Here is a 27,782-nt window from a genome sequence, read left to right as displayed (position 1 = left end):
TTTAAAAGCAGAAACGCCATAGAAAAATGCCTCTCTATACTTGTGTTCTTGCACTATTTATGTTGTTAATCGATAATAAAGTGCCTTTAATCATTTAAATTTAAATCTTGAATAAAATGTCAATATTGACATTATTCTTTGCGGCGTGACTGTTTGTTTTATCTGAAACTTGCATAAAAAGTGATTTTACTTTACTAGCCCTCACCTGAAACACATAGACAACACTTTGAACACACTGCACTGTTTACATCTTTTTAATAAACTTCCATTTAGATATACATATACATGCTGCTAAGTTAATAAAAATAAAGTGCAGTCCTGGCTGAACCGAGACCTACATACTGAACTAAAATAATCTCCAATCAATTTTTTTGTACTTGATATTGAAATGGCACAGAGATATATTTTTACTAACAATGTATTTACAATGTTTATACAGTTAACTATTTGTATATTTGTGTTTACACAGTTATTATATTATTTACATATTTACATGTTTAATTGTTTATATCAGCAGTTATGAATCTCTCTGTGGTTTTCCTCACATTATAACCTCAGTCTAAGTTCTCCTAGCGTCTGATTGGTTAATTCAGCTATATGTGAGTTAGAAACAAGAAAGTGTTTTTTAACTATTTAGAACAATTCAGTAGGCTACATTACAACTTTTCAATATTGGATTTTCTCAAAAACATAAACGTATTCAAAGTGGCAAGGCTCTATTGACAATACATTAAAGTGATGAGTAATTCACCCTAGGGTCCTTTGCACCATGACCTCGAGCCAAACACCCCCCCAGAAGCTTTTTTCACCTGGGTCGAACATTGGGAGAGTTAGCGTAGAGTAGCGTTATCAGCTGAATAGCTTAGCGCAGGGGCTAATGGACCCACGTTTGTATCTTGTAAGTTACCCCACTAATGCCCGAAATGATACCAAACGTCTACAAGTAGTACAAATAGGTTATGCTCTCATAAAACGATGGATTGTAAAGTACACCAGAAGTTTATGAACACTTGCCTGTTCTCTTCAGCTCTCTGTTGCTGCTGCTGCTGCTGCTGCTGCTACCTGCAGTTAGAGGAGTGCTTAGGGCCGTCTACAAATTACTACACCGAAAAGAGTTACAACAAAAATATTTATTAATTCAATGATTAAATAAGGTAATGTCTCCAAACTTACCTCAATTATTACTTGTCTCCTGCTAGTTATACTACAGCACTTACTTTGAAAAAAAAGTTAAATTAAAGCTGCAAGCAGCGATGACGGGCCCTCGCTTCTTGCCCCGAGGGGTACTGGCAAATGCAACATCACATGCTAAGTTTCATGTAAATCGGAATTACTTTTGCCAAGATAGAACCGTTCATGTTTCGACACCCACCTACAGGAAGTTGTTCCTCCATAACTTGCGCATTGTGTTAGCTATCAAAATTCTTTTGATAACTTTTAGTCACGAGGGTCCACCGTATCTATATCCAAGTTTTCGTGCACATTGGACTCACGGCCCAGGAGGAGTTAGACAAAGTATGTTTCCCATATATCGCAATGTGAAAAATTAATAAAAAATATTCTAACAGCGCCATCTAATGTCCGATTCATTCTAAATTTGGCATGGATGCTCAAGCCCCTATGCGGAACAACTGTGTCATGTTGGGTGGCAATCTGAATAAGACTTGGTAAGATATGCAACTTCCTGTTTCGACAGCCCCCTTCAGGAAGTTGGTCCTCTGTAACTTGCGCATTGTGTCAGCTATCAAAATTCTTTTGATAACTTTTTGTCAGGAGGGTCCACAGAGTCTCGCATAAATATTTGTGCAGATGGTACTCACGCTCTACGAGGAGTTAAAAAAGGAGGTTTCGCATAAAGCGAATTTGTTAATTAATTAACAAAATGAAAACAGCGCCATCTAAAGGCCGATTGACACCATATTTGGCACACAGCCTCATTGGCATATGAGGAACAACTGTCTTAAGTTTTGTGTCTATCGGAACAGCCGTGTGCAAGATACAACCGTTCCTGTTTCGACACCCACCTACAGGAAGTTGGTCCGCCATAACTTGCGCATTGTGTTAGCTATCAATATTCTTTTGATACATTTTTGTCAAGAGGGTCCTCCAAGTCTATCTGCAAGTTTTCGTGCCGATCGGACTGACGTCCCAGGAGTAGTTAGACAAAGTAAGCTTCCCATATATCAATATTTTGCTGATTAATAAAAACAAAATTAAAACCGCACCATCTAATGGCCGATTGCCGCCAACTTTGGCACAGATTCTAAACCGGCCATGCGGAACAACCTTGTCAAGTTTCGGGGCAATGCGAATAATTGTTGCCACGATAAGGCAACTTCCTGTTTAGACAGGAAGTTCCTACAACTTGTGCATTTTTTCAACTATCAAAATTCTCTGGATAACTTTTCGTCATGAGGGTCAACAGATACTACCTGCAAAGATTCGAGAAGATTGAAATCACGGCCTAGGACGAGTTCGAAAGAATGTAAAACACCTGAAAAATGCATAATTAAAAATGGCCGTCTTCCGGTTGGGCGGAGCTAATGAAGGTAAATGGGAAATATGTCCGCAATGATTAGAGCAATATGTGTAATAAATCTGGTGATGATCGGAGCAATTATGTCCACGTTAAGGCCTTCCACACCTTAAGGGGGCTATGGAGCCCACTTAGAGGTATGTCCCAAATCACTGTACAGTCTCACAAAGCTCCCAGGTGTTTATGTGTGCGCCAATTTTTGTGAGTTTTCGTGTATATTGAGGCCGTCAAAAATGTGCCCAAGGGCTAAAACCAATCAGGGTCACATAGGCCACGCCCACTTTGACCAGTCCGTACCTTACTATAGGGGTGGCCTCATGAGTGTCCCTAGATGGTACCCATCAAATTTTGTAAAAATCGGATGAGCAGTTCATGAGGTATAAACTTTATGTACTTGTAGTTCCCCCTAGTGGCCAATGTTCGTAGAATGTGTGGGGCACCTCCAGAGGGTCATGGCAAACAAGAATCTTAAGTTTTGCGTTAATAACAATTATTTTGGTTGAGATATGGCAAAGTTGGTGTTTTCATACTTAGCTACACACATTTGTTTGTACGTAATATGTGCAATTTTTATCCTATAAAAATTCTTTGGATAACTTTTTGTCAGGTCCGTGTAGAGATGCTACCTGCCAAGTTTCATGCAGATCGGTCGCACGGTCTAGGAGGAGTTTGGCAAGGTAGGTTTTCAATAAATCGCCATTTTTCACGCATAAAAGTATAGGCGGAAATGAGCGTGGCCTATATCAGGAGATTCAGCTGGATCCAGGGAATACGAAGATATATGGTTTTTTGAAATGCGGCGGTACGGCTTGGGAGTTGTCGAAGGCCAAACGCGGGTTTTTCTGCAATAGTGCCACCTAGTGGTGTATATGAGTAATTATTTTGAATCTTTGCAAATTTCACCAGTTGTGACATGTTTGCAAATTGTTGGTGAGTTGTGCACGGCGCTGCTAACCCCCTCAAAAATGTGTACGTGCATTCGGAAAAACAATAGCCTTCTTCCGCACTTTCAGTGCAAGGCACCGTTGGGGCCTTGCACTGAAAGTGCGAAGGAACCTATTGTTTTCGCCAGATTATTATTATTTTTCCGAGTCCTTTGTCGCGTTTTTTGAGGGGGTTAGCATGCACGTAAAACTCACAAAAATTTGATAACATGTCACAACTGGTGAAAATAACAAATTACTGTAGTAATTGGGCTCGGGGCGCGCGCAGCGGCCTCCATAGCCCCCTAAAGTGCGCCTTTAATTCTGACAAAAGTAATAAGTTAATATACCAACTTTTGAGGGAACATAGGTCTCATCTTGAACTCCATTGTGCTATTTTTAGAAAAAATAACAAAATTCTAAAATTTCTGAAATCTTGTTTTTTGTGAAAAAAAGTTAATTTTACGAACACTTGTTTGAGGACTTTAGGATGCACGAAAACTCTCAAACTTCTGCAGCCATGTGCAGAATATTAAACTCTTTCATCTGAATACAAATTTAGGCTTGGGAGTGGTACGGTTGCTCTATAGCGCCCCCTAATTGGTTTTAGCACTTGGGCACAATTTTGACAGCCTCAGTATATACGAAAACTCACAAAAATTGGCGCCCACATATACACCTGGGAGCATTGCAAGACTGTACAGCGATTTGGCTCATACCTGTAAGCGGGCTCCGTAGCGCCCCCTAATGCATGGAAGGCCTTAACTTGGACATAGTTGCTCCAATCTTCACCAGATTTAATACCCATATTGCTCTAATCATTGCAGACATATTTCCCATTTACATTCATTAGCTCCGCCCAACCGGAAGGCGGCCATTTTTAATTATGCATTTTTCAGGTGTTTTACATTCCTTCGAACTCGTCCTAGGCCGTGTTTTCAATCTTCTTGAATCTTTGCAGGTAGTACCTGTTGACCCTCATGACGAAAAGTTATCCAGAGAATTTTGATAGTTGAAAATATGCGCAAGTTATAGAAACTTCCTGTCTAAACAGGAAGTTGCGTTATCTTAGCAACAATTATTCCGATTGGCCCGAAACTTGACACGATTGTTCCGCATGGCCGGATTAGCATCTGTGCCAAACTTGGCGGTAATCGGCCATTAGATGGCGCTGTTTTAATTTTTTTAAATTAATCAGCAAAATATTGATATATGGGAAACCTATTCTGTCTAACTACTCCTGAGGCGTGAGTCCGATCGGCACAAAAACTTGCATACAGACTCGGAGTGGACCGATGGACACAAAACTTAAAATAGTTGTTCCTCATGTGCCAATACCAAATATGGCATCAATTGGCCTTTAGATGGCGCAGTTTTAATGTTTTTTAATTAATTAGCAAATTCGCTTTGAGCGAAACCTCCTTTTTCTAACTCCTCCAAGAGCGTGAGTCCCATCTGCACAAAAATGTGCACTTAGACTCGGTGGACCCTCATGACAATAACATATCAAAATAATTTTGATAGCTAACGCAATGCGCAAGTTACAGAGGACCAAATTCCTGTAGGGGGCTGTCGAAACAGGAAGTTGCGTATCTTACCAAGACCTATTCCGATTGCCACCAAATATGACACAGTTGTTCCGCATAAGGGCTTGAGCATCCATGCCAAATTTAGAGTGAATCGGCCATTAGATGGCACTGTTAGAATTTTTTTAATTAATTATTCACATTGCGATATATGGGAAACATACTTTGTCTAACTCCTCCTGGGCCGTGAGTCCAATCTGCACAAAAACTTTGATATAGACTCGGTGGACCCTCGTGACTAAAAGTTAATTAATAAATATTTTTGTTGCATCTCTTTTCAGTGTTGTAATTTGTAGACGGCCCTAAGCACTCGTCTCACAGAAGCAACAACAACAGCAGAGAGCAGAAGCCAGCAGGCAAGTGTTATTTACATAAACTTCTGGTGTAGGCTGAAACCAAAAGTAAAAAAACGGTGTGCCTTCGCCCATGTATCATTTGTAACACAACTCTGTCTTTCTTCCAATAATTAATGGACAACTATGGAGCTTCTTCTGGATCTGCTGTGTTTGTGTCTCCTGTGTTTGGCCGGGAAAACACTTTGTGATGAAAATGGTAAGAATGACTAAATTTGTAGATATGAAGACAGATAGACGGTAGTAGTAGTAGTGTTGTGTAGATCATAAGATCTTTTTAAAGTTCGTTATACTTTGGCATGCAGTTTGGCAACCGGGAAAAACGGAAACCCCGGAGTTTAGAATCTGTTAAAGAAGAGCTACAGTGGCAGTGGTGGAAGAAGTATTCAGATCCTTTACTTCAGTTAAAGTACTATACCATACCTGTATAATACTCTGTTACAAGTTAAAGTCCTACCGTGAAAATATTACTTTAATAAAAGTATGTAAGTATCATCAGGAAAACGTACTTAAAGTATTAAAGGGGTGATAGAATGCAAAACCAATTTTACCCTGTCATAGTTGAATGAGGACAGTTCGGTGGGTAAATAGGACATACATAGAAGCTCAAAATCCCATTGACACCCCTTTACTATGAAAATCTCATTTTTTGAAACTGCCGCTGAAAACGGGCAAATCTCAACAAAGCTGGAAGTTGACGTCAACCTCCCAAAAACCGGAACCTTTGTCAGCCCATGGGTGTATTAACAGAACGGTCACGCCCCAACATTTACATAGGCTACACAACTGACCTGAGATCAGGTAGTTTTCTGAATCTAGCTAGGTCACGCAGATCTCTGCTATTCCATTACAAAATTCACTTCTGAAACTTTTTTATGCGAGAAATCAACCATATAAAGCTCAAATATGGGCCGCTTTACAAAAATGGATGGCTAATTGCAAATTTTCTCCGACTGTGTGTTGGAGTTTAGTGCAGGTGTTGGTGCTGCCTGGGTTGCTACATTGCCGCCCTGACCGCAGTGTCAGCGAGCTTGTTACGCCCGCAATCTTTTACCGCAGCCCGCAGGTTCCAGTTAATCTTATAATGGGTATGTGTGTTGAGTTATTTAAACAAACAATCGGGGAAATAAACGCCTCTTGTCCGCAAGTCTCATTGATAGAGCCGCGGTGAGATGGAGTCCATCAATGAGAGCTAGCTAGCCTCCTCCTAACTCTGACATTCACAAAAATACATTCAATTGATATCCGAAATCGGAGAAGTGTTAGCTAAGCTTTGTAAGACCTTGAGGAACCTGTAATATTCATGCCGTGACGAAATTCAAACTGTAAATATACTTTAGTTATGCGAAAGTGAGCAAGCTGCGATATTTCCCCATTGTAATGAATGGGACATATAGCAAGCAGCTGCTCGTCCTACAAAGACGCCTCGCGTTCATAAAAATGCCTTAAAATCAAATCGGACACAACGGTTAGCTTTATAAGACATTGGGGAATGATGTTATATAAGTGGCGTGACGAAATTCAAACTGTAAATATAATTTAGTTATGGCGACAGTGTAGCTAGCTAGCTGTGGTATTTCCCCATTGTAATGAATGGGACATATAGCAAGCAGCTGCTCGTCCTACAAAGACGCCTCGCATCCGTAAAAATGCCTTAAAATCAAATCGGACACAACGGTTAGCTTTATAAGACATTGGGGAATGATGTTATATAAGTGGCGTGACGAAATTCAAACCGTAAATATATTAGAGTTATGCCGGCCAGCGGCCGGAGCCCCGTAGTGCAGTATCCACAAAGGGTGACTTTGCCCTGGGTATGGAGCCCAGCAGGCTGCCGCGCTTTCAGACTGTGTGGAGCTCCTAAAGTCCGACACGTCTTACCAAATTTGCAATTAGCCATCAATTTTTGTAAAACGGCCCATATTTCAGCTTTATATAGTTGATTTCTCGCTTAAAAAAGTCTCAGAAGTGAATTTGGTAATGAAACATTGCAGTGTCTGGAATATGAGATTCTGTCGCTTCTCTATTGTATGTGTATTGGGGATTCGCTCAACCCATCAGCGCGCGTCTCTAATGTGTGCGTATGGCAAGTCGCTCAACCAATCAGCGCGCAGCTCATCTAAATATTCCTGACCATACCATATTTGGAAGAAAAGCTCTTGTTACAAATAGGGCCAAAACACAGGGATGCATAAGGGCCAATAAAATATCAACCAGGCCATTTTCAGCTCAACCAATGTTACATACCCCATTAGGAGACCATAAGGAACAGTGTGAAATACCCTATATAATCATTCTATCACCCCTTTAAAAGTAAAAGTACTCAATGTAGAAAAATCTTCACACAAACTGAAAAACGATCCAAACAGTTGTGAGTTTATCATTTCAGACTTAAATAGGCCGTTATATTGTTGGGTAGTTTAATTTATGATAAAACACCGTATTGTAAATGTAGGCCTACTTAGTTACATCTACCACTATTATTTAGGTTCAAAAGACAGGATAGTTGTGTATGTGAGGAGAGAAGATTTGTATATTTTCCTATATTATACATTATCCTAAGTCCTAAAAAGATCCTAAGTTGCAAAAAGAACGCTCCCAAGGTCGTCTATACGACTCGTCAAGTCGTCTGAACTCAGAGGACCCCGTGTTCACTTTCAAAGATGGCTACGTTGTGCATCACACGTAGTAAACATTGTGGTTTTCTACAATTTTAAGCACTTTTGTCTTTGTTGTAACCAAATGAAGAAGTCGTACACATAGCGCTGTATACTACTACCTATAGGCATGTCGCTAGTCTTATTAGGAGTTAAATACCGCCTGATTAGTTATTTTGTAGCTTGTGCAGCTCAAATTTACGGAGCCCCCCTGGTCCCACTTTGTCAAAAAAATTAATTATAACTATCTTGTGGCCACGAGATAGTATCTTGAGGCCTCAAGGAGACACCAGGAGGAAAGAGGAGGACGGAGCACAGATAGACGGGCAGGACAGTGGAGCCGGAGGACAGCTGTGGATGTTTGGCGGATCGGAGCATTGGCGTTGTGCGAGTGCGATTTGGGCAAAAATAGAAAAATCTGATTTCAACCAGTCTATAGAGAAAGGGTATACAGTCTTTACCCTTTTCTGTTTGAGGGAGAGGGAAGAGGCGAGCAGCACGCAACGTCCACTCTGCTTTTCCCGGCGCCAACGCACCGACGCCCGCAAACATCCCCAGCTGTCCTCCGGCTCCGGCTCTGCTGTCCTGCCCGTCTATCTGTTGTGTTTTGGTTTGCCTGTTACTGAAGACTCCTCCCAGCGCACCTGAGGCAGGTCTCATCAGGAGAGATGCTGGAGGAACACGGAACGCGCTCCAACACAACGGGAGCGCATATTGATAATGAATGGCTGAGACACAAGGAGGAAAGAGGAGCGGACGCTACAGGAGTGCAGGACGGAGCACAGATAGACGGGCAGGCCAGCGGAGCCGGAGCCGGAGGACAGCTGTGGATGTTTGGCGGATCGGCGCATTGGCATTGTGGCCCGAACAGGAAAAGCAGAGTGGACGTTGCGCTTGCTGGCCCTCTTCCCCCTCCCTCAAACAGAAAAGGGTAAAGACTGTAGTCCCTTTCTCTATAGACTGGTTGAAATCAGATTTTCTATTTTTGCCCAAATCGCGACTCGCACAACCGCAACGCGCCACCTCCAAACATCCACAGCTGTCCTTCAGCTCCGCTGTCCCGTCTGCTCTATCTGTGCCTCCGTCCCCAATGTTTTCGTTTCTATCCGCCCCTTCTTTCCTCCTTGTGTCTCAGCCATTCATAATACAAAATAAAACACCCGAAACACCACACTATATACAACATAAGAAAACTGTGGCTGCCTGGCTCCACTTTGTGACATATATACATGTAAAAAGTATAAATATAGGCTATAAAATATGAAGAAGAATTATCTCGTGGCCACAAGATAGTTATCTTGAGGCCTCGAGATAGTATCTTGAGGCCTCGAGATACTACCTCGAGGCCTCGAGATAGTATCTCGAGGCCTCGAGATTCTATCTCGAGGCCTCAAGATACTATCTCGTGGCCACAAGATAGTTATAATTAATTTTTTTGACAAAGTGGGACCAGGGGGGCTCCGTACAAATTGGCTAGAGACGCTCGGTTGCTATATGACAACAATGGCTATAAGCCGAGTCTTGAGCAGAAAGCAGAGCAGTAGCCTAACGTTAACGTTAATCAAAACGTAATTTTCATGTATCAAACTGTGAAATATATTTGTGTAATATGTGAATAACTGGGTGAATAGAATCCCAAATGTTACTAAAAATGTTACAAAAATCATCTTTTCTCCGACTCGTAGTATTGTGTGACAAAAAGAACGCAACAACCCGCGGTTATTCGTTTTTCGACACGGATGTGACATCACACTCAAGCTACTAGTCGCGATTACAAGACAAACAGAACGCACCATATATATTATCCTCAATATTATATATTATACTCTTACTTTACTCTATCACAACTCTAAATGAGGAAATGTTTTACATCAGGAGGATGTCACAGACATAAAGTCAGAATCAGTTGATCAATACAACATACCAGTTATCAGGCACACAAACGTATGAACCCACTATACACAACTCAGGTAATTATTTGCAAATGTTTTTGCAGAAGTCAGGATAAACTCACAGGCAAAGGTATCCAAAAGTGGCAGGCAAAAGGGAAAATCCAAACACAGGCAGAAGTCAAAATCAGAGGAATAAACAAACAGATAAGCACACTAGGAAATAACGCTTGAAGGCTGTACACAGGGGAAGCAGACAATCTCGCACTGGGGTAAGGGGAAGACCAAACTTAAATACACTAAACAGAAAGGACAATGAGACACAGGTGCAAAACATTAGGGCGGGGATAAAATATCACTGACAACAGGAAGTAAACAGACAACACAAGAAACAGGGAACCTTCACAATAAAACAGAAATGTGAACATAACCCGAAACAAAAATGAATCAAAAAACAAAACACAAACGTGACACAGGAGCGGAACGTGACAGCAGTGTTCAGATCCTTTTGGTAAAAGTCCTAATACCACACTGTGAAAATAATCTGTTACAAGTAGAAGTCCTGCTTTGAAAATGTTACTTGAGTAAAAGTAAAAAAAAAAGGTACTTAAAAGTATATTCACAACCAATTGAAGAGTTTGACTCTGATGAATGGAAATATTGGCCTGTGTTGTCATTGAGTACCAGTACAAGAAATGCAGTTTAGCATCTAACCTTTTAAATCTTCACATTCAAAAAGCTGGAAACGATCCATATTGTTCTGTCACTCAATTGATTTATCTGCTGATCATAGGCGCCGATACCGTGGGTTAGGGCTGCACGATTATGGCCAAAATGATAATCACGATTATTTTGATCAATACTGAGATCACGATTAATTATCACGATTTTTTGTTGATTTTAGCCAAAACAAATTTTATTGTCACATAATTATATAATTATAACTGCTTTTACATCCATATTGCGCTACATTCCTACTAATACATCCATATTGTGCTACATTCCTACTAATACATCCATATACATCCATATTGTGCTACATTCCTACTAATACATCCATATTGTGCTACATTCCTCCTTTATTGAAGGATACTGTGAAGGAGTATGCCATTTCAGCTGTTGTGCGACCGCTTTCCACACATGCATGTTTGCCGTGAAAGATACAGGCAACGCAATTTCTGTTCACGTTTACGGCGCATGTGGTGCCTGGTATCTAGCAGACGAAATAGCTACGCGGGTTTCTGTGGCTCATTACACTGTCACATATACGTTCGCGCTCCTGATGTCCGAAACCCACGTTAGAGGCAACATAAACATCACTGCACGTCACGCTAGTAAACACTAATAACACGTTACACAACAGGTAACGTTAACCTAGCGTTAGCCACAGTAAACCCTAATAACACGTTACACAGCAGGTAACATTAGCCTACGGTTAGCTACAGTAGTAACTGTAAACACGGCTAAAATGCTGACTGCTAAACGGTGTAGTATGACTGTATTTCACTATAGAGGATTCCAACAGCGGGACGTCCAACAGTCTGCTGCTAAAGCTATGAGCAAAAAGACACAAACTAGCACTGGTCACTGCTGTTGTCTGAAAAACAACACAGACGGGACAAAACGTTGCGTTTACTGGTAAACTGGTAAACATCGTGACCGGCTTATGATGACCGACTGCTACCTGTTGTGGAGTTTTCCTCACGTTACTCTGTCCTCTGTGACTGTCTACATCTAGAAACTAAGCTGCGCGGTGCAGGCAGGGAACAGCTCTGATTGGCTCATGGAGGCACGTGATCAGACAGTGGTTTTTGGAGCGCTAGATTGGCTTTGCAAAAACTGTTCTATGAAGAGAATGACGCATTTTAAATATCGCTCGATCACGCAAATTTGATCGTGGGAAGCCAAAATCGTGATCGTGATTAAAATTCGATTAATTGTGCAGCCCTACCGTGGGTGTTCCGGAGCTCGAGCACCCACGGAAAATACAGAGCACCCACTGAGCACCCACGTGTGCCAGACTGCCAGTAGGCTACATTGTGTGCATGTGCGTTAGGTAATCAGAGTGAGAATTAAATGGTCAGATTTGTTATTAAAAAATCAAACCTAATGATGCAAGTGCATCAATGACATCCACCACCAGTGCAGAGAGTTCTTAATTTCCCACAAAGCTGATTGCGGTTGATACCCCAGAATCGGTTACTGTGCGCTGGATACAGAGCACCGCGAGCGACCGGCCATGGTGCTCCGTTAGGTCAGCGGTAGTTGGTGGTCTAGTTACCCCAGAATAGGTGACTGTGCGCTGGATACAGAGCACCGCGAGCGGCCGGTCGTGGTGCTCTGTCAGGTCAGTGGTAGTTGGTGGTCAGTTAAACTTATCCTATCTGTATTTGTGAGAAGTGGCGCTGTCCTGTGTTGAAACTTTACGGCTTTATTATCGAGTTAATAGTGTGTTTGTATCTATCCGTTTCCTAAGGTTATGAAATGCAAACATTTTTTGACTACTTTTTTTTTAAACGGGGCATGCGCCCGTGAGCACCCACGGAGGAAAACATAAATCGGCCTCTATGCTGCTGATCATTTCAGCTGTACTACTATACTATATATGTATAGTATAATGTGATAGTATAGTATAATACAGCTGTGTGTGTAAAATACGTAATAAAGTTCAATTTTTAATATTGTTAAAAAAGGCTTGAAAAAACACTTGTGGTGGAGCAGAGATTAGACTACAAACTAAACTACTTTTTTAATGACTGTTAATTCTGGTGACACACGTTACTCAGCATGTAAACATATTGATAATACATGATTTTATCTTCCAGGGCCAAAAACATCACAGTGTTAGGAGGGACTGATGCTGTGTTACCCTGTTCTCTCAGCACCAAGGAGAACACTGAGTTTAAACTCTTTGACTGGAGGAAAGTTCCTCAGAAAGATGATGGTCTGAAGGAGGTGTTCATGTATGACGCAGGCATTCATTACAACAACGGTCGAGGTGGTCAGAGTGAAGAGTTCAAAGGTCGAGTCTCTCATTTTCCAGAAGAACTGGAACACGGCAACGCCTCCATAATCATCAGAAATACAAAGAAATCTGACAGTGGAAACTACACCTGTTATTTTCCTTGTCTTCAGCCACCTCAAAAATTCTACATTGAGCTTGTTGTTGGTGAATACTGAAATAATTAGACTACAAACTAAACTGCTGTATAAAATGTTTTTCTGCTTTAATAATTATTTATTAATAGCTCTGCGTTTAAACATACTGATTAATACATACATTTTTTATCTTCCAGAGCCAAAAGTCATCACAGTGAAAGAAGACAGTGATGTTGTGTTACCCTGCTCTCTCAGCACCAAGGAGAACATTACTTCAGAACTGTTTGACTGGAAGAAAGTTGCTCAGAAAGATGATTGTCAGAAGGATTTGTTCTTTTATAATGGAGGCATTAGTCACAAAAATTGCTTTCCAGGTCAAGTCTCATATTTTCCAGATGAACTGAAACACGGCAACGCCTCTATAATCTTTAGAAATACGAAGATGACTGACAGTGGAGAATACACCTGTGATTTTCCAAATCTTCAGCCACGTGAAATATACACCATTAACTAGGGCTGCACAATTAATCGAATTTTAATCACGATCACGATTTTGGCTTCCCACGATCAAATTTGCGTGATCGAGCGATATTTAAAATGCGTCATTCTCTTCATAGAACAGTTTTTTCAAAGCCAATCTAGCGCTCCATAAACCACTGTCTGATCACGTGCCTCCATGAGCCAATCAGAGCTGTTCCCCTGCACCCGCACCACGCAGCGCTTAGTTTCTAGATGTAGACAGTCACAGAGGACAGAGTAACGTGAGGAAAACTCCACAACAGGTAGCAGTCGGTCATCATAAGCCGGTCACGATGTTTACCAGTTTACCAGTAAACGCAACGTTTTGTCCCGTCTGTGTTGTTTTTCAGACAACAGCAGTGACCAGTGCTAGTTTGTGTCTTTTAGCTCATAGCTTTAGCAGCAGACTGTTGGACGTCCCGCTGTTGGAATCCTCTATAGTGAAATACAGTCATACTACACCGTTTAGCAGTCAGCATTTTAGCCGTGTTTACAGTTACTACTGTAGCTAACCGTAGGCTAATGTTACCTGCTGTGTAACGTGTTATTAGGGTTTACTGTGGCTAACGCTAGGTTAACGTTACCTGTTGTGTAACGTGTTATTAGTGTTTACTAGCGTGACGTGCAGTGATGTTTATGTTGCCTCTAACGTGGGTTTCGGAGCATCAGAGCGCAACGCAGACATGTAAGCGGCAGTGTAATGAGCCACAGAAACCCGCGTAGCTATTTCGTCTGCTAGATACCAGGCACCACATGCGCCATTAACGTGAACAGAAAATTGCGTTGCCTGTATCTTTCACGGCAAACATGCATGTGTGGAAAGCGGTCGCACAACAGCTGAAATGGCATACTCCTTCACAGTATCCTTCAATAAAGGAGGAATGTAGCACAATATGGATGTATTAGTAGGAATGTAGCACAATATGGATGTATATGGATGTATTAGTAGGAATGTAGCACAATATGGATGTATTAGTAGGAATGTAGCACAATATGGATGTAAAAGCAGTTATAATTATATAATTATGTGACAATAAAATTTGTTTTGGCTAAAATCAACAAAAAATCGTGATAATTAATCGTGATCTCAGTATTGATCAAAATAATCGTGATTATCATTTTGGCCATAATCGTGCAGCCCTACCATTAACCTTGTTGTTGGTGAGTACTTTTATTAAACACATGAATATGCCGACTCATGTTCTGAAACTCTAGCAGTATATACATATACAGTACAGGCCAAAAGTTTGGACACACCTTCTCATTCAATGTGTTTCTTTATTTTCATGACTATTTACATTGTAGATTCTCACTGAAGGCATCAAAACTATGAATGAACACATATGGAATTATACTTAACAAAAATGTGTGAAATAACTGAAAACATGTCTTATATTTTAGATTCTTCAAAGTAGCCACCCTTTGCTTTTTTTGATAACTCTGCAAACTCTTGGTGTTCTCTCAATGAGCTTTATGAGGTAGTCACCTGAAATGGTTTTCACTTCACAGGTGAGCTTTGTCAGGGTTAATTAGTAGAATTTTTTCCCTTATTAATAAAAAAGCAAAGGGTGGCTACTTTGAATAATCTAAAATATAAGACATGTTTTCAGTTATTTCACACTTTTTTTGTTAAGTACATAATTCCATATGTGTTCATTCATAGTTTTGATGCCTTCAGTGAGAATCTACAATGTAAATAGTCATGAAAATAAAAAGGAAACACATTAAATGAGAAGGTGTGTCCAAACTTTTGGCCTTTACTGTATGTCCTTATTTATTTCACGCACACTCCGAACTTAACCCATCCACACAAGCACTTTAACAAATGTTTTCTTTTGCCTTTTAGATGGTGTCTTAAAAGACAGATCAGAAGAAAACATCCCAGGTAAGTCCTGAGGGCTATTTCACAAAACCTAGATCACAGATTAAGCTGGGATGTCCCAGTTATCCTGAGACCTGTACTACGAAGCACGATTTGGCGTTAACGAGGTAACTTCAGGTTCAACCCAGCTGGAAACGGTGGACCACTTGACGGTGGTCCTCATGACGGTGGACCACTTCTTACCGGGTTCAATCGCCATGGTAACTTATGCTGAACACCTAACCTGGTCGAGAGCAGGTTATGTTGGAGATGAGAGATCAACTGGTGTAAAAGCACCGCCTACTGACCAATCAATAATCGATTGAGCATCACCGTTTTTAGAAGATTAGGTGGAGTTCGCTGCGCGGAGAGAGTGAGGTGCGCTCAGAAAAGTTTAAACATTTAGAGACCGACAAGCCCATTAACTATTTTTATGAAAGATATACACTACCGTTTTAGAACACCCCAATTTTTCCAGGTTTTTATTGAAATTCATGCAGTTCAATGTCTTATTGTACTCTGAAATGAAAGAATAGAACAAACAAATTAAGTTAAAAAAGAAATCATGGAATCAATTTATAAACCAAAATGTATTCTAAATTTTTGACTCATCAAAGTAGCCTCCTTTGGCAGATATAACAGATGACCACACTCGTGGCATTCTTTCTACAATGGAATCAAAAGTTCTTCCAAATTCTGTTGCAGAAGTTCCCATAAATGTGTGGCTCTTGTAGGTTGCTTTGCTTTCACTTTTCTGTCCAGTTCATCCCAAACCAGCTCAGTGGGGTTAAAGTCTGGTGACTGTGCTGGCCACTCCATGTTTTTGAGCTTACCATCTTGTTCTTTTTTGCTAAGGTAGTTCTGGCATAGCTTGGACTTATGTTTTGGGTCATTATCTTGCTGTAGGATGAACCCCTGACCAACTAGGCACATACCAGAGGGTACTGCATGGTGCTGCAAATTCTGAGAGACAAAGAGCTCAGAGACAAAGAGCTCAGAGACAAAAGACAGGCCTACTTGCAAGTGCCCCAGCCTGGTGAGTTCACACCTCTATGCGAAAGACCCAGCCAGAGGGGAAAAAGCCTCACAACTGGCAGGAAGTGAAAGAACTACAAGATTGTAGTCTTCACACTTTCAAGAGTTTCGAGTCTTCCTATTGGTTCATCGGGACCATAAACACAGCATGAAGTCTTAACCTATAAATAGCCTGATCCTAGAAAATCCTTTGTCTTCGCTTGCAACTCACATTGCTGAAAGGAGGCGCGCAAGCGCTTGTGCTAAATTTCTATTTTCTGGAGAAAGTGGATTTAATTTCGGAGGATCCTATGAAAAACGCACCAGTGTTTTTCATAATTGCAGTGAGAAGGAAACAACCTGAGTGGCTGAGGGGGGCTGGTCATTATCGATAGATAAGCTCAGACTGCCTCTTTTTCTTTACCCTTTCTTCTTTTACTAACACACACACACACACAAGCTAGCCACGTAGCTCCCGAGCTAACGCTGCTAGCTTAACCACGTGGAGTCGACATCTAGTGTTTGTACAGAGCTAAGCTAACCCATGACCTAGCATACGGGTGAAGCATGCGTATTGCCTAGCAACCCCCTCGGCCTCTTCAACCGCTCCTCGTGCACCCAGCACCACTACCGCCCCTTGAGGCTAAATAGTTTTGTGCAGCTCACAGGAGTAGCCATTTTGGTAGTTGTTTTTGTGTTAGAACTACATTTCGACACCGCCCTCCTCCACTTTCACTCACTCTCTCACACACACACACATACACACACACACACACACACACACACACACACAGACACAGACGTGTCCATGACACATGCTGCTTTGTTTTTGCTTTGTTTTGGTTGTGATATTGAAAAAGGTATATACGTTTTATTATTGAAGATTTATTGATTGGCTACTGATAATTGTGACGTTAATAAATTCGATTATACTTAATTAGCAGTTGCTTGTGATTATTTGTGTACTTATTGCAATAATTGCTGGTTGCATACGGTCCGTGCTCGGATTCACCCCTTCCTTTGTTTCCTTTTAAAGGATTGCTACAGAAATGAGACTGTTCCACAGTTTGATTATTGGTCCCTGACTTGCAGGGTGGAGCCCCGTTTTGATTGTTTGTCGATTTGATAAAGTTATTAATAACCATATTCATAACTTTATTAATATTGATAAAACATTGAGTACCCAACAAAACGTAATTCAAACCGGCTCAAGAAGCCGATATGTAATTCGCTCCCATAAAAATATATATATTTCCTAAAAATACCCATCAGGGAATGTTAACGGGGTTGTCGGTCTCTAAATGTTTTAACTTTTATGAGCGCATCTCTCTCTCTCTCTCTCTCTCTCTCTCTCTCCCTCTCTCTCTGTCTCTCTCTCTCTCCTTACACCGAGCTCCGCCTGATCTTCTAAAAACGGTGACGCCGTTATTAATCGAGTATTGATTGGTCAGTGCGGGCTTTTACCCGGTTGTCTCTCTCACTAACACTGCTCCCATCCCAGGTTATTCCTTATTTCTCAGCATGAGTTACCATGGCGATTGAACCCGATAACAAGTGATCCACCTTCGTGATACAGAAAATCCTGGGTTGAACCTGAAGTTAGCTCGCTAACGCCAAATCCTGCTTCGTAGTACAGGCCTCTGGCTATCAGCCAGGATTTATTAATCCTGGTGCCTTTTCTGTTCACTCAGCAGTGGGTTTTACCTTATTTATATGACCATGCATTAAAATAACACAGGTACATATTGTTGTTCAGTTAAGTACTGTTATTATTTTAACATTGAGACCATTTTTTATATTTATTCATGTGACAGTAATTATTGCTGTTGTATTGCATTTATAGAAACTGCTTTTCAAATTGTTCGAAGTTTTGTGAATATACTATGGCAGTTGTTGAGATGATAAGAAAAGGCTGATGAAATGTGTTTTAAATGAAGGCATTGATTGAAGGTCAATATATAAAGTGTTACTGGTGTTATTGGTTTTGCTGAGTGCGGATTTGGAGCCTATGAGGAGGAATTCTGTTTTATCGCTGTTGAGTTTGAGGAAGTTGTGTTGCATCCAGGTTTTAATAGCTGACAGACAGGAATTGATGTGGGAAAGGGGAGGATTGTGGAGGGATTTGGTGCTGAGGTAGATCTGGGTGACATCGGTGTAACAGTGGAAGTCCAGGTTGAAGTGGCAGAGTATCTGACCAAAGGGGAGGATGTAGATGATGAAGAGGAGGGGGCCGAGTAAGGAGCCTTGGGGAACGCCTTGAGTGACTGATGTTTACAGTGTACATTGTTTATCACCTAATTATCTTCATAGTTTCTACATTTCAGAGTCCAATTCCTTCTGTGTTTTTCTTTTCTATGTCCATATATACGAGGAAGCAAAACATATATGTGAAGAAGGAAACTCGGCTATGCATTCTGATACCAAGCACGTTTTTTATGAAATCACAGTTTATGTATCGTCCAATTGTCCATACAAACTAAGACAGGACATTTCTGAAAGTAGGCAGAAGGTTCCCTTTTCATAACCTGCTCTGTTTCGCATATATTTGACACCAACCACAAACATTAACACGTTCGGCCGACTCTTATCTCTCTAGTGATGATAATCTTTTGCTACTGGAATTAAGTTTTTTTTTAATTAAAGAGATGTGTAATCGGCAATAAATTTCCTTTTAATCCTGTAAAATACGTAGTCTACCCGTCCCTTCTTCGCTCTCTCATTGTGACCCAGTCACCATTGAAACAAATACTGCCACAGAGGTGCATGTGTGTTATCCACTACTCCTATTATGGAGCCATCTTTAATGTAGGATGTTGTGTCTTCTTGACAGGGCATGCCAACCAGCAGATGGTAGATCAGCATATTAACATATTAACTGTATACATGTTGTGATGTTGGCCTTTGCTTTTATTTTCTCTCGCTCACTGACATGCGCATGTGTGTGTGTGTGTGTGTGTGTGTGTTCGTGTGTGTGGCCTCTGAATAACATGATCACCCACACACTGCCTTTTACAACTATACCCAATATATTTAGTTATCATTAGGCTCTAATAGCTATGGCTATTACAGTTTTTGCCCGTTGCTTGAACACTACAGACCCATGCTTAGACTAAAGTAACACAACTTGAAGCTTTTGTTACCATACCTCAAACACATGTACCCATACCTTAAACAAAAGCGCTGCTTTGCAATCTAGTTGCAATTCTGCAACACACTTACTCCTTTATGCAACACACTTGGTCCTGCATACTACACTCTATTTCATACAGAAGACACTTTGTTCAAAAATGAAATCTCAGGGTGCCATTTGGAAAAAACATGTATCCAAAACACAAAACACATCGGGTAATTGCAACCACTCAAATACACACCTAAAGGCACTTACTTGCAAAACTGAACACCAATCAGCCAGCTACTAAAAGCCCTCAGTTTAGCCAATTTCAAGAACTTTGCAAGCATGGATGGAGGGAGAGCAAGAGGCAGAGGTAGAGCAAGAGGAAGAGGAAGAGGGAGGAGGAGGAGGGAGGAGGGAGGAGGAGGAGGAGGAGGAGGAGGAGGAGGTCAAGGTCAAGGTTGAAGAGGCCATGCACGGACCCTTATTTCTGATGATATAAGAGCAACTTTGGTGGACCATGTCATCAACCATGGCCTGACTATGAGGGAAGCTGGGCAGAGAGTCCACCCACATCTAATAAGAACATTCCGACTAGAAAACAGGTATGTCTTCACCTCTCTACCTTCTACTCTGCTCAGATGGTATTTACAGCACTGTACTACAGTATATCACATTACCACATCACGTGTACAGGGTATTGCAGGGTGCTAATGCTCCTTTTGCAGCCAAAGTGGTAGTTTTTGTGAAACATACCATGATTACTTATATTGAGATGTTTCAGTACAGTGGATGATACAGTATATACAGTAAAGTACTGTAAGAAAAAGAAGCAAACCGGCTACAATTTGTGGTTGTATTTCTCTAGAATGACTAGAAGACCTTCTGGGTGAGGATGCCAACGCCGGTTCACACAACAGCAGGAACTTTCCATTGTGGACCTAGTGAGGGCAGACAATGCCATCCGTCTCCACCAGCTACGACAGAAAATACTTGCAGACAGGCTAGTGTTCAACAACATAAACCATGTGAGCATTACCACGCATCTTGGGAAAACACAACATCACCATGAAGCAGCTCTACAGGGTCCCATTTGAGAGGAACAGTGTCGTCAATTTGAAAGGTCAGAGGACTTCGAGCTGAATATGTACGGGTAAGTGTAACTGTCCTTTACATTCACAATACAGTATTGGTGAAATCCAGTAGCAGCTGAATATGTACCATATCAGTACCACATGGATCCATTCGGAGAGGTACACAGGTACCTGTGTGATGGGGTGAGGGTTCTGTATGGGTAGCACTGTAGTACAGTACTATGTTTTTCTTTTTTGTTACAGAGAATCTTGGCCATGGATGGAGCTGCACAGCCTAATGAATTCATTTTCATTGATGAAGCTGGGTTCGACCTGAGCAAAACAAGACGACGGGGTCGTACTGTAATTGGCCACAGGGCAATTGTGCACGTCCCGGGGCAGCGCGGGGGTAATATCACATTATGTGCCGCCATAAGCCTTCAAGGGCTTCTGCATCATCATGCAAAACTAGGTCCATACAATAGCCAACATATACTCACATTTCTAGATGCTCTCCATAATATATATAGTTGTACAGAATAGACCAGATCAGCCCAGGTTTGTGGTGGTATGGGATAATGTCAGTTTCCATCGGGCTGCTCTGGTCCAGGCCTGGTTCACCAACCACAATCAATTTGAAGTGGTATACTTGCCCCCTTACTCACCATTTTTAAAGGAATTCTTTTCGGCTTGGAGATGGCGTGTATATGACCGCCAACCACATGCCCACATGCCTCTTCTGCAGGCAAAGGAACAGGCCTGCGGCGACATTCAGGTGACAGCAATCCATGGATGTTTTCGACATGCAAGGGGATATTTTCCCCGGTGCCTACCGGGAGAAGACATTGCTTGCGATGCCGTTGAGGTCCTGTGGCCAGACCCCAACAGACGGCGGGATCCATGAGCCCACGTATGCACAATTGCCATGATTTTCTGTGTTTACAGTATAGTGTTTTTTCTATTATTATTATTATTATTATTATTATTATTATTATTATTATCTTTTTTGCTTTATCTGAATTCATGTTACTGCAATGTGCAGTGCTGCAATGTACAATATTGAGTAGGCCTATTTGCTTTTTTGGTTGTTTGAAAATGTGCCTCCTGAAAATATGCCTTCTGAATAAACATTGAAAATCAAAGACTTCAGTGTTTTATATAAAGTAGACTAGTGTGTTCCCCCTGATCTGAAAGTGTATGCATATGATGAAAGTATTTGTCATTTTGTGATCAGAGTTACATTTTGACAAAGGAATGTTAGGTTTTGATAGCAGAGTTTAGGTTTTGATAGTAGAGTTTCAATTTGACACAGATGTGAATGGTATATTTCCCAGTGTTGTGTCATGTTTACTTGTGTGTAGAGTTTTGGCACAAGGAGCGAAGTTTTGCACAATGTGTTCAAGCAACGGGCAAAAACTGTAATACTTAGCCTGTGTTATTGGGATGTGCACCATTTAGTCGGCACACTGTCAAAATGTGTTGCGAAATTTTCTAGTTCTCTTATATAATCTGTTTATTTTTCTGTACACAGGAGCAGCTTCAAAACCAAAAGTCACAATACTTGATCAACAGGCCCAGGTGCTGCAGTGTGAGGTTCATGGCAATCCTAAACCTGAAGTAAAGTGGCAAGACAGTGATGGAAACATTCTTCATGCTAAAATAACACAGGTCTCTGAAAGAGAAGGAAGCTTCAACATCACCCTCCAAACTACTGTGACCAAGACCGACACCTATCGCTGTGTAGCAACACAGCTGGAAATCAAACATCAGATTTATGCTGAGACCTCTGTCCATATCAGTGGTGAGATTTTCCCTTTGATTTTTTTATATTTAAATTGTTTTGTTTGTATTTGCATTCATTTACAAGATTTTAAATTAAAATTTTGTGTTCAGACACACAAAACTAATCTGTGCAGCAGAAACTGGGAGAACAACAACTACAAAAGTTGAACATGTTTCAAACTAAGTAAAAACTTCACTCTGAGACTCCACTTTATTAATCTACAGAGATCAGAGGAAGAATGAGATTGCCTGGAGGGAAATAACAGAAAGAATTGAAGTTTTTCTTTTTCTTTCATTTTAAGATCCTAAACACACAGTGCCTAGATCAGTGGTTCCCAACCTGTATTCCTTGGCGCCCCCCCTACTCATGTCTAAGAAAAGCTGATGACAAACTGTAAAACACAGTCAAATTCACAGATTAAATATTGACAAAACTTTACTTGATGTTAAGTCTAAATTTACCCTTTAGGATCATTACTTAATACAAATATAAAAACTAACTATTACATGTTCTCTACAGAAAACAACTTGTGAGTAGGGCTGAAAGATTTTGGAAATAATCTAATTGCGATTTTTTTCACCAATATTGCGATTGCGATTTAATATGCAAATATTTTTTAAGCTCTTTGTCTTCTGTATTATTCAACAAAGACTAGCAATAAATCATTGTATAGTATGAACACCACACGATTAGATAGATTAAACAAACTGTTCTTTCCTGGAGGCCAGGCCTGTATGTGATGATGAAATTAGGTGATGCATGAATATATATGAATGACATCTTTTATTTAACTACTTCAATCACAGTAGTATATTGAGCACTGACCAAGCCTGGTGTAAACATTCATATGAAACTCAGAAACAGACTCACAACAGATTTTCTCTTGCGAGTCACGTAACCAAAGCCTTTGCAATTAGGAAATCGCGTTTTAACATATCGTGATATTATTGCAAATGCAATTAATCGTTCAGCCCTACTTGTAAGGCAGCAGATTTCCCTTTCACTATAAACTGCATGAATACACATTACTCTAAACGTAAAACATTCCTGGAAACTGTCCATAAGATCAGAGCTAACATCACTGTTCCTGGTGACATTCATCCCACTAAGGTTTTAAACTGCAAATAAATTTAGTTTTGTGTTTGTGGTGTCTGATATCCAATCTGCTGTATATGATCTGTGTTACATTCTGAGTGTTACATTAACTTTTTGTCTTCAGTTTCAGAGTCCTGGAATGGATGGATTGTTGTTTTATTTCTTGTTGTTGTTGTTGCTGCTGGTGTTCTAGCTGTGCTTGTATACAAGGGTTACATCCTACAAAATGCTATACAACTTAATAGACGTAAGTTTAAATAATATATTGTATTAACAAACTATATGAACAGACAACACAACACATTTGTTAGACGAGTCTTGTTTATTCAGTTTATGCAGTTGTTCGTTCTTCAGTAATTAATCATTCTATTGGTATTTACTCCAGAGTCGTTAATATTTACTGTTATAGGATGTTAAAATATATTGGAGATGATTTTATTTGATTCCTAATTAATTATTCTTAATGATTGAATATAGTTGATGTAGGGTATGTAAATTATTGAATACACTTAAGCAATATTACACGAGAGGGTTTGATTTTGAGCATGGTGGCCCAATGGTTAGCACTGTGGCCTAACAGCAAAAAGGTTCTGGGTTCGAATCCAGGTCGTTCCGGGCTTTTCTGTGTGGAGTTTGTATGTTATCCCCATGTTTGCGTGGGGTTCCTCCGGGTGCTGGTTTTCCCCACCACCAAAAAACATGTACCAGGTTCTCCAGTCAGTGCCCTTGATCAAGGCACTGGCTCAGATCTGGAGTTGGTCACCGGGCGCTGTGATTGGCTGCCCACTGCTCCCTTGGGGGATGGGTTAAATGCAGAGAATGAATTTCGCTACATGTATGTGTATGTGACAATAAAGTACCTTTACGATTTAATGTCATTATTGACACGAACTTCCTCGGTCAATGATGACGGTAAATCAAACCCTCGAGAAAAAAGCAACAGAGGGGATTTCTAGTTCCTCCATGTTTAATCAGCCAACTTAAACTAAAGTTAGCTTTGTAGAGATCGTGGGACTTCCCAAACTGAATAAATACCGCACATATAAACACCAAACTGCTTTGCTATTTCTATTTTGTTGTAACTAAGATATCTGCTGAAAAAAATAATTATTCCATCGACAGATATAGCTTCTGTACGTCTGCGAAAATCACATTTAACAGTTATAATTTCTAGATAGCTCCGTCACATCACAGCTGATCCAAAACATTTCCAGTGAAAGTTAACTTCAGTTTAATCTGATGAATAACTTTATATACTAGTTGGAGAGCTTTTGTGTGTTCCACTGTGGTTCCTGCATTACTTGCATGAATACAAATGTTTTAAAACAGTTTTTTAATTCAACTCTGTTGACAGAGAAACAGTGGAGTGATATTTTAAGTGATGTGCCAGGTGTGCGCAAATAGCTCTGGGTGTGCTGTCATGCTGATTTGAGCACAATCTAAATGTCTAGTTGACCAATTAGATTGTCTGGTTGCATCTACTTGTTGTATAATACAAGCTTAAATATTAGTTTAGTTTAATTTATTTTAGTGTATATAAAATATGCAGAAATAATCATGTTAGAGAAGAAATTAGACTACAAACTAAACTGCTTGTAAAACTGCTTTAGTGGAATAATTCTTCTAATTTCTGTTAATAATTACTAATTGATTACTCTTAGTTAGCATACTGATTAATACATGTTTTTATCTTTCAGGGCCAAAAGTCATCAAAGTGGAAGAAGGCAGTGATGTTACTTTACCCTGTTCCCTCTGGCCCAAGGAGGACCTTCAGTCAACACAGTTTATCTGGCAGAAGATTTCTCAGAACCCTGATGACGGTCATAAAGTGTTCCTGTATGATAAAGGCGATCTTTACAGTGACGAGCGTCCAGGTCAGAGTGAGCAGTTCAAAGGTCGAGTCTCACATTTTCCAGATGAACTGGAACAAGGCAACGCCTCCATAACCACCAGAAATACGACGAGGGCTGACAGTGGAGACTACAGATGTATTGTTCCATTAATTCAGAAACCTCAAATATTCTACATCAAGCTTGTTGTTGTTGGTGAGTACTTTGATGAACCAGTTAAAGATGTCCTCTCATTTAAGGACTGGAGCCTGGTCTCCACCTTGTTTTCTAGCTGCTGCATCTGAACAAACATGATGAAAACTTTGAACTCATCGATGGCGTCAGTTTCACATTTCTTAATGAAATATCAGCAGTCTGTAGTAGATTAAATCTGAGTGTGAACACTGCCTGATGTTGCTGAGAAACGCATCTGCATTTTGGTTTCCTTTTTGAAAGTAACCAACCAAAAAGTTAACTTTACTTTAATGCATAGTTTTTAATGTTTGTTTGAACTCTGGCCTCTAGTTTTACAGACATATGTGTGAAGCCGAGAGTGAAAAGATGAGACTGCTTAAATTCATACGACAGGATGTTATAATGTACTCAAGATCATTTTATTCTATTATTAAAATGATTGAATAGATTTGATGTAGGACTCTATTCTTATCACGCAGCGACACACACAGAGCAGTAGGCATCTCTAAGTGCACCTGCTATTCTGGTTCATGTTTGTGCATTAACATGATTGTGCAGCCTGAAAAAGATCAAGAAAGTTTCATTTAATTTCTTTAATATTGTTTTGTCTTTTTTCCTGCAGGTTCAACTCCAGAGTCAGATGAACATCATTCATTAATGATGGAATGATGCTTTGATCATGTCTGTGTTACTGGAAACATTTATTTTGTTTTCAGTTATTTTATGCTTGTGTTACATCACAATTAATAGACTCATTGATTTTCTCTTGCAGTTCTAGATGATTGTGTAACTGTTTGTAAGACTTGTACAGTATTCCTGTTCCAGAGGTGTGTAGAGCAGAGAGGACCAGATCAACATGATGATGCTCTTATAAGTCTTGTATTTTTGTATTCAGACCAAATTACAAAGTTTGCTGCGATGATGTGTGAGTGTGAAAATATTGTGCAAAAAAAGGTCATTTTATTTATTGTTTAAATATTGTTTACCATTTTATATTGTGTTTTATTACATTTCTTTGCTCTTCAGACAACCATTGGTTGCCTCTGTATTTAAAAGAATGGTTAAAGGGCAACTCGTATATAGCATTTTCAGGTTCATACTTGTATTTTGCGTTTGTACTTGTATCACTAGTTGAAGCTTGAGCTACTACAACGGAGTATATAGCAGGACTTTGATTATTTAAATCACCAATAGAGGCTTCTAAACCAAATGCTGCACAACCGGTTGGAAATCTGAACGTTTTAGCTCATGGGGATTTCTCTAAAATATGTTTCTCATTATTTGATTTGGCTACGTTTAACATGAAAATCCAACATTATAACATCGTAGATATGACAAAAACATGAAAATGAATAATATGTCCTTTTTAAGGCTGAGATGTGGTATTGATTTTCTTATCTAACTCAGTGAGAAAGTGAATAAAGTGCCCTGGGGGGTCACCGGGTAGAGCCGGTACTTTAGGCCGAGTCATCACCACGGTGACTTTGGTTTGGTCCGCCACAGGGCCCTTTGCTACATGTCATACCCTCTCTCTCCTGTGTATTTTTCAAAGCAGAAATGCCAAAAAATGTATCCTAAAAAACCCCACAAATGATTAGCTCAAATTTATTTTTACTTTAATATGACAAGACAAAGTCTGTACAGTACACCTTACTATGTTCTTGCACTGTTTATGTTGTTAAGCGATAATATAGTGCCTTTATGCAATTTCAATTTAAGTGTCTTCAAATTTTACTTTAATCTTGAATTAAAAGTCAATATTGATAATATTCTTTGCAGCGTTAACTTGCGTAAAAGGAATAAAAGTGATTTGACTTTCTTGGGTCAGTTTCTAAGACAGCAGTCCCGGCCTGAAACATCTAGACACCACTCTGCTGCTCTATATTTATTCCTCCAGGTTTTGGAGAACGTGTGTGTGTTTGCAACATACTGGACATGTAGATAAACAGTGGAGGAGTGAGTGGGTTGTGTTGGATAAAGAGTTTAAAAAGTCTAAAGCCCAGTCCAAAGTCCAAAACCTGGATGAATATAGAGCAATGACCAAAGTTGCTTTTGAATTGTATCTATTGTACTTTATTTTTAGTGACTTGGTATTAAAAAGATGTAAACAGTGCAGAGTGGTTAATGTGTTGCAGTGAGATGAGCTTTTATTTTGTAGGAGACCCTCTGGACACCCCCTAAGGACCCTTTGGAGTCCCTGGACCCCAGTTTGAGAACTTCAGCTTCAAGCTACACTGCTGCAGACGCTGGTTGTTGTC

General features: G+C 40.2%; 3 protein-coding genes across 4 annotated transcripts in view; 2 read left to right on the top strand and 1 right to left on the bottom strand.

Annotated features, from left to right (window-relative positions):
* LOC120557668 overlaps positions 1 to 27,782 on the top strand; it is a 1,015,838-nt gene that overhangs the window by 321,386 nt on the left and 666,670 nt on the right. The gene's annotated exons all lie outside the window — the stretch shown is intronic.
* The window catches only part of LOC120557124, a 655,636-nt gene that overhangs the window by 415,236 nt on the left and 212,618 nt on the right, over positions 1 to 27,782 (bottom strand). The window lies entirely within an intron of this gene.
* LOC120557125 lies at positions 1,603 to 27,782 on the top strand. The gene is made up of 7 exons (XM_039797158.1): positions 1,603 to 1,667; positions 12,770 to 12,966; positions 15,409 to 15,447; positions 22,154 to 22,423; positions 23,625 to 23,747; positions 25,198 to 25,545; positions 26,147 to 27,782. The coding sequence occupies exons 1-7, from the start codon at positions 1,603 to 1,605 to the stop codon at positions 26,191 to 26,193; spliced, it is 1,089 nt and encodes a 362-aa protein (XP_039653092.1). The 3' UTR covers positions 26,194 to 27,782.

This window comes from Perca fluviatilis, chromosome 4, assembly GCF_010015445.1.
Source record: "Perca fluviatilis chromosome 4, GENO_Pfluv_1.0, whole genome shotgun sequence".
NCBI classification, from domain to species: domain Eukaryota; kingdom Metazoa; phylum Chordata; class Actinopteri; order Perciformes; family Percidae; genus Perca; species Perca fluviatilis.
This window is presented reverse-complemented; position numbering and strand designations above follow the sequence as displayed.